This window comes from Corvus kubaryi, unplaced genomic scaffold, assembly GCF_017639235.1.
Source record: "Corvus kubaryi isolate FWS band 111438036 unplaced genomic scaffold, C.kubaryi_AGA036_p1.0 66, whole genome shotgun sequence".
Taxonomy (NCBI): domain Eukaryota; kingdom Metazoa; phylum Chordata; class Aves; order Passeriformes; family Corvidae; genus Corvus; species Corvus kubaryi.
The window spans coordinates 25,987,020-25,999,837 of NW_024582054.1; the positions used below are offsets into that span (position 1 = coordinate 25,987,020).

Genomic DNA, 12,818 nt, shown 5'->3' on the forward strand with positions numbered 1-12,818 from the left:
CAAGCAATCGAAATTTAAGAGAGCAGGCTGTAAACCAGATTTTTGCAAGATGTGGCTCCTGTACCATACAGAGAGTACTGGAGTTGGATATTTAGCTGTCTCTGCCCTCCAGCTGTCTTGTTCCCTTTGCTCATCACTTCCTAGACAATGAATAATTTCCTGGACTACGGGCAGACTGTACATTTTTATGTATTCCTTTGTTGGAGGTGGATGATGGGGTGGAGGGGTTTATTTTTTTGCTACATCTGTTGTTCTAGCAGTCTCATTATGCACATACAGCCTTAGAGAACAGTGACAGATGTAGTTTTATTTTACACAAGGCAAATGTCTTCATTGATTAAAGTACTTAAGTTTAGCTTTTTAAAAATCAAAACGTGAGAGCTGCTGTTCTTACATACCCGTTTTCTTATGCAGTTTGAAGACACCTGACACTGTTCTGACTGTACAGTTTTTAGTTTGCAGAGAGCTGGATGGGATACTCTGGCCCTGGTTATGGCATCCTGAGCCTGGTTGTCTCAGAAAAATACATTTGGTGCCTGGACTACCGAGGCAGCCTGTACTGCAGTGCCCTTCCTTCAGCTGGGCTGCGCTGGCAGAAGTTTGAGGATGGAGTCCAGCAAGTGGCAGTTTCCCCCTCAGGTGGGTTGGCTTCTGCTGCACTGTCACCTTGTAAATATAGAACTTGGACAGACTTGGGCATTTTGTTTGGGTTTCTTTTTTTTTTTTGCTTTTTTTTTGCCTTTTTTTTGTTGTTTGGTTTGGGGGTTTTTTTGCTTTTTTTTTAATATCAGTTATTTTTTAATTAGGTGAAGCTTGTCATTTTTATGAGATTACAGATGCAATTGAGTGCATATGTAATTTGCACAAAAATTGAGTTTATTGTTTGTTTGTTTTTTTCAAATAAATTACTTGCAGAAACTTGGTTGTTTAGGGCTTGTTTCGTGTAGAAGTATTGTGTTGGTTTGGGTTTCTTTTTGTTAGTTTTTTAAATAGTCACAGTTATATGACTGCATCTTCACTACGTCTGCATCCCATGTTCTAGTTTACGTGGCTTTCTTTCTACACATTTCACGTTACATTTTGGGAGGTTTTCAACATGCATTTGCCCAATTAAAGTGAACTTCAAAAGTAGCAGTTCAGTGGTAGGCACAGAAGAGTTCCTTGTCTATACAAACCCTTGATTTTTGTTACAGAGCTATAGAAGTTCTTGGCTGTAATGGTGGTGAGGCACTGGAACAGGTTGTGCAGAGAAACTGTGGATGCCCCATCCTTGGAAGTGTTCAAGGCCAGGCTGGATGAAGTCCTCAGCAATCTGGTCAAGTGGGAGGTGTCCCTGTCTGTGGCAGGGGGTTGGAACTAGATGATCTTCCCCTCCCACCCAAACCATTCTGTGATTCACAATTTTAAGGCTCTTTTTCTTGTAAATGTAGAATTGGCTTTGTGTATGCGTGGGTTAGTTGATTTGATTTCTTTTTAAATACTGGAGAAAAAAACCTTTGAAGTTTCAGTACATTTGCATATGAATTTGTTCTGGATGGTTGTGAATGAGGATTATGTTGGATTAAAAATAAGGAGGTTTTGGTTATAAACTTGCGTCACTTTTGGCCTTCCAGGTTGTTCCAGGACTGGAGTGAAAATAAGAAGTTTCTCAGCCATTTTAATCTCTTTGTCTCCTGCCTTGCCACTACTTTTCTTCCCTGTCATCTCTAAAAGCGCGTATCAATCTTCCTTTCTCTCTGTAGGGGAACACTTGCTATCTGTTTAAAGAAGAAAGAAATTCTATTTGATCTGTAGCTGAGCTTTGCTATAGCCAAAACAATTTAAGAGTACTTGTACTAGGTGAGAGTGTGGGTTCATCCAGCTCAGTATCTTACCTTTAAGAGTGGTTAACAGCAGGTCCCTGCAGAAAAGTGAAAGGAATGAGCATGTGTCATGTTTGCCCTTGGTAGTTTCAGGCTGCAGTTTTTGGTGGCTCAGATTGCCTGGGCAAGATGTTGTTCCTCTGCATTTGTTATCCGTCAGTTCCAGGAGTTCACCCAGCTTTCCACTGAATTTGTGGAAGTTTCTAGCATCCACAGTTAGCCATGGATGTATTCATGCAGGAGCATGTTAACCACAAAATGTCAAAATGGAATTAAATGCAACTTTGTGGAATCATTCAAAGGGAATTAATATGACGATGTACTGTTCTGGTACAAGCCAGCAGTTAAGTTTGGAGTTCCATTTGATTTTCTTTTTTAAGCTATTATTATGTATTAGAAGTCAGTTACTGTTCTGGTCTTGCTTTTAAAAAAACAATTGTGTTTCTTAAACTTGCATTTTTGATGCTACTGGTTTGCTTTTCCTCTCCTATTAGTGTAGGTGTAGGTAGGACACATCACCTGTGACTGTTGCAGTAATTGCTGAGTGCTGTTATGTTCTTTCTTTACTTCTCATACAGGGGCTCTTCTCTGGAAGATTGAACAGAAGACTAACAAAGCTTTTGCTTGTGGAAAAGTAACTATTAAAGGAAAACGGCACTGGTATGAGGCTTTACCTCAGGCTGTATTTGTAGCTCTGAGTGATGACACCGCCTGGATTATCAGAACAAATGGAGATCTGTATCTACAAGCAGGTACCTGAATTAATTGCAGGCTCTTTGAATTTTTGTGGGCTGAGATTATTAGATTTCAAGTCTGAAGAATGATCACAATTTGCTATAAACTTTGATCTGCAGCCAGGACATAAGGATACCTTTTTATCTTGAGAAACACTAGGAAACAGTTGTGAGATTTTGTGTAATTAGGAGAGTGGAAAAGCCAGTTCATGACCACTTGTTTTGTGTGTGCCAAGTGGAGTACATATAGTACAGAGGATTTATGACATGGGGAGGATGTGATATGGATGGAGATAAATGGAAAGGGACTGTAGAAAATATCAAAATAATATCCTTGCTTTGAAAGTGATATGATGCACTGAAACGACTCAGCCTTAAGTGGGCAGAATAGGGGAAAGTAGAAGCTTTGTGTTTTGAAAAGCACAGATCTCTTGAAGGTATGAGTTACCACTTAATAATGAAAGGAAGGTATTCTGAGACAGAAGATCATGAAGTGCTTTGGAAGTATAGACAAGTGGTACGTATTTTACGTGATTTTATGTGAGAAAGCGAAGCCATGGGGGAATGGAATGGGCTGTGGAGCAGGAATCTTTGCAGCTGCCTTCTGGATGTGAATGAGGCACAAATTGGAAAAAAGGATAGTGCAGTGACGACTTTGAAGTCATGGCTTTAGTTTTAAGCCCTTCAGTGAATAGAAGAGGATGTATTTGAAGGTGTTACGCAAGCAATATTCAGGCTAAATGCAAAGAGCTAGGATGAAGGATGGCAGTACTAGTTTTACAGTTAAGGGAGAAAAGTATGAAGGACTCTCAGGCATATGGGGCTTGCACAGGGAGCTGAGTTACTAAGGAAAAATTGCCAATAACATGATGAAGGAATTACTGGTGAATGAAGAGGAGGACTGGGTTAAGGGGAAGCTGTGTAAGACGTGCTGAAACAGGACAGCATCTCTGAGTGGCTGTCAAAATTTAATTTTGGCACTCTCGTAATTTGTCTTTTAGATTTAGTTACTGTAGCACAATACAAAAATTATTTGTGATTAAGAAAACTGTTTTAAGTACACATCACTGTTTCGAAGACACGCTATTAAAATTATTTTTTTTAGTTAAGTGTAGTAGTTCCAGAAAAATCAAGTGGCCTGCCCATGGTCACATGCATATCGCCAACAGGCATGGATAGTGGTGATGGAGAGTGAACTTGGGATAGTAATCATACAGGGCTCTGTGGTGGTTTGAATCAATGTTTTTCTTCCTTTTGAGAGACTGGTTTGATTACATCAGCTTACATTCTGCTGTTCTTAGGCTTCCAAATTTGTCTTTTGATGCAAAAAATAAATTCTCAGTATATTCTGTCTTCCTAATGTGAGGCAACCAGTGAAAATTGTTTCTCCAGGACCTTTTCATTCCCTCCACTGTCTTGTGAAACATTTATAACAAAAGTGTGTGCTCAGAGGTTTAGAAATGAGCATTCTTGTTAGTCTAGAATATCATACAGATGAGTCTTTTCATACTGGCTTTGGCAGCATGAGAAGATGAAACAAAAGCTGTGTCTCCCGAGTTGTTTCCCATGTAGTTTCACATGTGTAAATCAAGCTTCAGTGTAATTGTAAAGAAGACATGTTCCTGGAAATTAGATGTAGAAATGTGTGCAAGCTGCCTGTAAATCTACCAGAACATCTCTGCTCCTTTCACTACTACACACTGTGGCATGCTCTTTTGTAATTGCTCTGCTGTCAGTATTCAGATCAGGTTGCTTTCCTCCCTGGCATGTTTTGGGCAAAAGTTCTTCCATTACTGGCTTTTTTTTTTGATGCTTCTGTCAGCTCTAATAGAGGTTTTATAAATGGAGATTCCTGGTGCTGACACTAGAGGGAGAAAAGGAACAGAAATGACAGGACTGGACGTGCACTGTGCAGGATGTTTAAGGATATACAGTGTCTTATTTTTTAAAATGTAAACTCAGCTATATTAGAGGAAATTATTAATATTTTATAGAAAGAACAGTCACTCATGGAAATTATGATCAAATGACAGATGTTAGCATGTCAAGGAGATTCCCTTCTGCATTTTCTTTCACTGAGTTGCTTTATCTCTTTCCTTTTTGTTGCAAAAAGCCAAAGTTTGTAAAGCAATCCTCATTTTCTGATTTCTAGGCCTGAGTGTGGATCGTCCTTGTGCCCGAGCAGTAAAGGTTGACTGCCCTTATCCACTGTCACAGGTCACATCCAGAAATAATGTGGTGTGGGCTCTGAGCGAGCAGCGGGCCCTGCTGTACCGGGAGGGAGTGCGCAGCTTCTGTCCTGAAGGAGAGCAGTGGAAGAGTGATATTGTCAGGTAATAACTCTAGTGGGACATTCTGGGCATAGGAATGACACAAATAACTGTGCTGGAACTCCTTGATGTTTGAAAAAGTATTACCTGAACTTGTGTGTATATATCCCTCTGTGTGTGTATATATAGCTGTTTTAGCTATCTATCTGTCTGTCTATCTGTCCTTCCTTCCTTTTGTTTTTGTCCAGACATATTCAGAGTAACTGCTGTTTTTCTGTCAGGTGAATGACTGCTGTGTAATGAAAGGAATTGTCATAAACAGAAGCGAGTTTAAAGAGTGAGAACAATTAAAAAAAAAAATCTTTATAATGTCTGTCAATGTGACTTTTTTATTAAATATTGCTTCTTTAATCTGTGCCATAATGAGGTGTTTTTTTGAGGTTTTGTTGTTGTTTTTTTTTTTCTTTTTTTCTTCTGAGATTAAATCTGTGCATTTTCTTGGTCATCCACACAGCTGGATAACACTTCTGCACTCCCCAGCCACAGCTTTTTATAAATATTTTGTGTAGTTGGTATTTAGCTTTGTAGTTGATCCTAGGCTCATGGTAGTTCCTTTGTGATAAAGTTAAAAGCACTGAGTCTCTACTGCTGGCTTTGAGAATGTAGAATATAGTGTCTCTTGTGACATCAGCCTGAAGCAAGTTTAGGAAGAAATTCAAGTCTTGTCTTCAGGTGATTTTGTCTACTGAATATCCTATTGTGAAACCTTAACTTGTGCTACCTCCCAGCCTGGTGCTTGGCTCTTGGACAGTCTAAGAAACTACTGTGTATTTGTTCAAATGTGAAATTTGCATGTACTTTAATGAGTTTGTTTAATGAAAATACCTGCTTGACCTACACCTTAGGTACATTTCATGTTCTTGGGCTTTGTGTTAAAATTGCAGAAAGCAGTCACTATTTGTTCTTAAATTGTCAAGAAAGGTTATCTGAAAGAGCTAGCATTGTTTGCTGCCTTTTCAGTGTCTGATACGATCACCTCACCCTGTTGACTTTCTGAGCTTGAAAATCGTTTACTTATGCAGGAAACTTACAGTCCTGGATTCAGCATTTATCTTTGTCACATAGTTAGGTTGAGTTTTCTATTTGTGGTCCCTGAACTGCAGGTATTGTTCTCGGAACAGGTCAAGGAAGCTGAGGAGATACATTTATGAGGCTATTTTATCAAAAACTTAAAGAACACAGCTCTTGATTGCTTATTTTACTGAACAAAATAGGGTTTGTTTAGTTTTATTTTTATGAATCCAAGTTTCAAATCTTGAGTGATCTTTGAAGGACTTATGGTTTTTTGGTCGTTGTTGTTGTTGAATGTTTTTTACTTAAACAAATAAAATATAAAGTACTGAAAAACTGAAAATTTGATATCAAATGTGTTTTTTAGCTTGGCTACACTGAGTTCAACCATGTTAAACTATTAGCATTATAATAGCTTTCTTAAAATACCATCAAGATAAATTTGAAGTAAGGTTTTAACGTTTTTACTTGTTTGCATTTCCAGTGAAATGCAAGCTTTGGAACCAGTGTGCATAACCCTTGGAGATCAGCAGACATTATGGGCTCTGGATATCCATGGCAATCTCTGGTTCAGGACTGGTATAGTTTCAAAGAAACCACAAGGAGATGATAATCATTGGTGGCAAGTAGGCATTTTTTTATTTTACTTTCAGTTTAGTTTTTTACCTTGGGTTTGTTATTTGTGTTATTTTCCCCACAAGATTCTAAAAATAAATTCAATTAATCGCTTGATATTTTATAGCACTCCTTATCGTGTATATTAAAACTTCAGTGTGGCTATGGCTGAAATCCCTTTTTGGGTCTATTTTAAAGAGGGGAGGAAAAACCATCCCATGGTCATCCAGAGCAGCATTGCAGAAGCTTTCAAGAGCACAAGAAATGCTCTGCCAGGTCATAGGACATGCTGTTGAGGCTGAGTATCAAGTCTGGTTGCTGAATGCAGCCTCTTCTCTTGTCTTCCAGTGCCCGTCCTTTTCCTTAGCTAGATAAAACAAATAGTAAGTCACCATGCAAAAGAATGTGTTCTGCATTTTTCCATTCTCTTGAGGTTTCTTTGAGCCATGTGGAGCTGCTTGCTTAAGCCACAGTTCATGTGGGTGAGACCAAGTCGGTTACTTCAAGTACTGTCTGGTATTGATTTGGAATTCCTGACTGGTTTCTCCAGCTTTTCTTGTTTTCTCCAGAGAAAGGGGTGGGGAAGAAGGGAGTACAAAAACAGTTTTACAGGAAATTTGTCTACATGCCACCTAAGTTACAAGAATTTTGGTCTATGAGCATATATAATCCCTTTTTGCTTGTGGGCATCGTGAGTAGCTTGGCTTTGAGGTTATTGGCAAGCTGCTGCTGTTTTTGTGCTCTTAGGCATTTTGTTCCTTTCGAGGGGTATCCCAGAGTGTTGCCAGCCTAGTTGTCCATGATGGAACTTGGGCAATTGCTTATTTAGACCTCCATCTGCACTATGAATTAAAATGTCCATGAGGTAGTTGCAAAGGAGTATTGCATACAGGTTTTTGTCATGTGGTTTGAATTGCTACACCGCACAAGTTTCTCTCTTTCAGAAATTGAAAATTCACCTCTTAGTTTGCAGAGTTCAACATGTTTTCAGAGGGAGACATCCTAAAACAAAGGGCTTTCTTAGAATGCAGATTTCTAAATGGATTGTTGGGTAGAAGGGAGTTGTAAGATGGTGTTTAATATTGATTGTGGCTTATTAGCAAGACAATTACTCAAAATGTACCATTTTTGTTTTTCCCTTCCTACACTTTGAATATTTCTAAAAAAGCTTCTGGTGAAAGATTGTGCAGTTCACCCCAAAGCTTAACTAATTATCAAGAGCATTTTTTTTCTTTTTCCCCCAGGTAAGCATCACTGATTATGTAGTGTTTGACCAGTGCAGCCTGTTCCAGACCATAATCCAGGCAACTCACACAGTGGCAACAGCAGCTCAGGCACCTGTGGAGAAGGTGGCTGATAAGCTTCGAATGGCATTTTGGTCACAGCAGCTTCAGTGTCAGCCCAGCCTCCTCGGAGTTAATGGCAGTGGAGTCTGGATCTCTTCAGGCAAAAATGAATTCCATGTAGCAAAGGGAAACTTAATAGGTTGGTGTGCTCTTGCATCTTAATTTTTTTAAGTTAAGAAAATTAAATAGAAGGAAATAACTAACTACATCTCTGTCACCACTGAAATTATGCATGGCAAGTCAGAGCAGCTTTAATATGTTTAAAAATTAAATTAAATTATTCATTAGCATTTGGTCTTAAATACTTTCTCATTTAAAGGGAAATGTTTTTCATGGAAAAGTCATTGTCAGCCAGTGAGCTGTGCACAAGTTACTCTTTTTAACACCTACATGTTTCTCTTCTCTGGGATAAGAAAGCAATCTTAAGCTGTTGAACCTATTTTATCTCACACAGTGAGTTGGGCTCATGGCCAGTGTGACTATGTAAGACACTAATGTTACGGTTTTACAGAGCTAATAGAGGAATTGCTTTATTTTTCTTGCTACAGTTCTCAAAATAGAATTTTGATTTGCTACATTTCTTCGTTTAGGAAAACTAGCAATACATCTAGGATATTATTCAACCACATCACCAAATTGGTCCCCTGTTGAAGACCATTAATATTCTTCTTTATCCTCTTCTGCATTCCCAGTTTTCTCTGTGTGTGTTTACGTAGGTGTCAGGAGGAAGTTTCCCTCTCCTCCCAACAGTTTCTTGAAAGATTTTCATATAGATCTTGTCTAAAATATATTTAATGAATGATTGCAATAGAATTGCTTTTAAATTTTTGATAACATATTTTAATAGAAAACTAAGTTTCCTACTAATACTACTCTATTCTTTCTTTCAAGGCACGTATTGGAATAATATTGTGCCTCGTGGTACTGCTTCTGCCACAAAATGGATTTTTCTGTTGGCTTCCACAGCTTCATCTAAAGAAGGTTGGTAAATCAACAGTGAAGGCATATAATATCTGATTTTTAAATAGAGTGGAATTGATGGTGTAAGTAATTAAATATCCTGAATTACTTCAGATTTTGGTTGTCTTTTCTGTTTGCAGGGATCTAAAGTAGTTGAAGTAGGGTGGAAATAGGTCTGTAAAACTACTGGAGATTAAAATAACATGTTACTCACTCTCACCTTTGGTGTGGAGTGGTATCCAGCAGAGAAATGGGTGGTCCTCAGGAGCAGCAACTTCCTAAACTGCCAAAGCATGAATTGCCAGAATTTGTAATTGAAGTTTTGGAGCATGCTTTGCTGGAATGCCTGTACTAACCAAGTGCTTCTCCTGTCAGTGCAGTTACTGCAGCAAAATTGCACATTATTGGTAAAAGTGAGACCCTGTGAGGGAATTGAACTGCTGGTTACAATAGTTAGCAATTGCATTATCTAAGTACAGTGGCTTTAGTGGCAAAAAAGGGTTTAGAGCTGAAAAGGAATGCTGCTTTTCAAAGGCTATTATCAAGGATAAAAAAGAGCAAAAGAATAGAGAGGTGATAGTGCACTGTTACATGTCTTCTCTGTATTAGTTTTGTCAAATGAAACATTTCTTCAAATGAGATCACTTACTACTTCCTTTATTTGAGAAAGGGTGTATTTAGGTGCCTAAATAAGGGCTTAGGATGTGTATCTGAACTTAAAAGGCTTACCCTATGAACATAGCCAAGAGGCTTTAGTTTTGCCTTCAAGTGTACTGATCACTTTTTTCAGGAAAAGTAGATGTGTAAGCTTTCTCAGAGTGGATTAGGAATTATTTTAATAACAGAAGTGTCCTTTCCATAGGAAGCTTTTTGTGGCTATGCCAAAGCAACAAGGATCTGTTTTGTGTCAGTGATCAGAATCCTCATTTTCGTCCTTCTACGGTGCAGCTGCCACCAGAGGCTGAAATGGTGCACTACTCGGCCTGCCAGGATGCCATTTGGGGCTTGGATAGTCTTGGGCAGATATTTATCAGAACACTTTCCTCCAGCTGCCCAACAGGGATGCACTGGACAAAACTGGATCTCTCCCAACTAGGTATGACATTTTTATTGAGTAGACTATCTCTTAGCATACTGTATTTCCCAGAAGTATCTTCCAGTTTACTGATGTAGAATATAACATTTACTGGATTAAATAGTACCTACTGGCAGATGATTGTAAAACATCAGGAGCAGCTGTGGCTTTCAAAGAGTGTTCTGTTTAGCCTTTTCCTGGCCACAAGAAGTCTCCTGTTTGCAGGATACTTTGTGTGTGTTCAGTGCATCTTGCAGATGGTCAGTCTGAGGTGGCTTGGCCTGACACGGTGCTGTGCAGGGGCTCCAGCAGCTTTAACTAGGCTGGCTCTTGTACCTCAGTGCAGCCATAATCACCTGGTCTAGGGCACAAAGGTCTGAATTTTGGTTAAGACACATTTTTAGCAGAGTCATCAAAGCTTCCTGCCAAGGAAAAATTATGCTTCAAGAGTTGCATTGTTCATGAGTGATGCACCTGATACTCATGTTCAGGTTTATAGTGATGTAATAATTCAGCATAATGCTTAGAATGTGATGCTGGTTAACTGCTCTTTTCATTTGCTTAGGTGGTTGACCACTATTTGATCATTAAAATATAGTCCCAGTTTGGAATTTGCTCTGGGGTAATCAGGTTATTTGCCAACTTCATCGGTAATATTCCAATCAGATTTATTTCTTGAACAGTCTGACTGTTAGAGCATTCTTGTCTTCATGCTGATCTGCATTCCTATTTCAAGTGAAGATAAAGGAAATTGAGACTATGTACCATTCTCTCACCGTTTTAAAAATAATTCAACTGTTTTGCAGTTTTTCCATTTTTGATGGCAGTGTTCATGACTGGTCTGAGAAAAGCAATTTAAACTTCAGGTTTAAGGAAAGGCAGACACAGCTGGCAGAGTTTAAGCTTCATGTGTAAAGAATTTTTGTGTATAATTTGTAATACTTCATGGAAAAATCCTAAAATGTGTATTTAAGAATTAACTTTTTTGTCAGTTGTATACCAGTAGTATTAGAACTGATGAATTGGTTCCAAATCACTCATCAAACCATAGTTAAACACTGATTGATGCCTTTTACTTTTACTGACCTGCAGGATAGATTTGTCCACTCTGTCCTTCTCATGTTCCTTAGTGGGATTTGAAACTCTTCTCATGAACCACTGCTTTCCAGCAGTTTAGACAGTAACTGTTTAAGTGAAAAAATAAATAACTTCTGGCTATTGTCTGAAAACCTCAGGAGAATTCATACAGGAAATCAGTGTAACTGGTGTTGGCTGGCTGTAATACCTGGCCTGTGAACTTCAGCAGTTCGGGAGTTCAACCTTCACATTCAGCTGTTCCTGTCAGCTCTGTGGTGCATGGTGGTGGCATAGCAGAGATCTGGGGTCAGGAAATGCTCAAACACTCCACTGTACCTGTCACTGTGGGTTAGCTCTGAAATGTGAAAATGTTTTAGGCATTTTTCCTCTAATTAATTGCATATGGTAGATTGCTGCTTAACAAGTGCATATCCATGGCTGTAATAGAAGAGCCTTTATTTGTTCTAATGGGGCTGAGGAAATTGGAGAACTATTGTTACTGTTCTAGCGTATGTTTAAGTTTACTCCAGAAATATTAGGACTGTAACTGGGTAGGGCAGGCGGGGTGAGAGCAACTTTATGTAAAGTTCAGTTCAGAATTCTGTATAGAGGTGATGGGGTTTGCCAGCATTAAGGTTGAAATATTCATATTATGTTGGTAGTATCTTGCCTTTTACATTATGTAGTGGGAGTAGCACCTAGTAGATTATTTTGATTAGAGTTCCACTATCACTGTCAAGATTTCTAAACACAGTAGAATGACCTTTAGGTTTTAACAACAAACAATGCTGCTGGTTCATGCTGCTTGCTCTAAAATAGTAGGTGAATGTGGTTAGCATGGCCTTCTCCTAAGATACAAGCAGTAAGTGGGAGGAGGGAGAAACCCCAAAACATTTACATAAGGGCTGTGTTTTTGAATATCAAATTGTACTGTAGACGTAAATAATATCAGCTATGCCGAGTAGGTGATATGTGATTCCACGTTTGAGTGCCTGATGCTTGTCTGGATCAACACTTTGACAGCTGAGGTATCATGTGACAAAGCCATTGCTTCAACTCATGCTTTATTAGCAGAAATAACGAGGTTTTAAGTAAGATTTTGGCTTTGCAGCTGAAAGTCAAGCCTCTGTCTACAAAAGAAAGTTGCTATAGATATTCTCATACCAAGCAGTAGAAGTTTTTGTTTGTCATTTTAGTTTTTATATGAAGCTGTATGGTTAAAGGAAATTTTGGGTTGAGATAGGTTGATCTGTGTTCCTGTGATTCAGAAAGTTAAATAATTTTGGTTAATGGGATCTGTTTACTATTACAGATAATTAAAAGATAAAGCTATGTTGTCCTGTTGCTTCCTGTCCTTTCCCCCAGCAAGCCCTAACAATGGGGAATATTGCCTTCTGCAGAAATAAATACTTTGAACTTGAACTCTGTGGGATAAAATTCCACGCCCCTCTTTAGGGAATGCTGCGTCTGATGCACTTTACAAGGATTAGTTGCCAGATTTCACATCCCTGAAGACAGAACTGTTACCAAGAATGGGATATCCCAAGCAGCAGGGGATGTTCAATTAACCAGCAAGGCCTATTTTTAGAGTCTTTAGTTTGGAGTCTGACCAGAGCATTCCTTCTGTAGTGGATCTGTACTGCCTGGGTCCCTCTTTCTTTGGAACTTGTTTTTTCATTACTTAGCTTTGTTTTGTCCGACATGGAGTGAAAAAAGGAAATCAAATGTTAGATACATTACATCACATGGCTATTTTAAAATGAATGTGAAAGAGTAAGAGTTTCAGTAGACAGTTAGCTAGCAGTTCT

General features: G+C 38.7%; 1 protein-coding gene across 3 annotated transcripts in view; it reads left to right on the plus strand.

The window, feature by feature from the left end:
* Positions 1-12,818, plus strand: part of TECPR2 (tectonin beta-propeller repeat containing 2) — a 42,449-nt gene that overhangs the window by 13,723 nt on the left and 15,908 nt on the right. For all 3 annotated transcript variants that reach the window (XM_042047808.1, XM_042047807.1, XM_042047809.1), the window contains 7 exons: positions 456-639; positions 2,441-2,614; positions 4,749-4,929; positions 6,422-6,563; positions 7,797-8,037; positions 8,790-8,879; positions 9,721-9,954. In XM_042047808.1, coding sequence (XP_041903742.1) covers positions 456-639; positions 2,441-2,614; positions 4,749-4,929; positions 6,422-6,563; positions 7,797-8,037; positions 8,790-8,879; positions 9,721-9,954 — 1,246 coding nt within the window. The remainder of the gene's footprint in view (positions 1-455; positions 640-2,440; positions 2,615-4,748; positions 4,930-6,421; positions 6,564-7,796; positions 8,038-8,789; positions 8,880-9,720; positions 9,955-12,818) is intronic.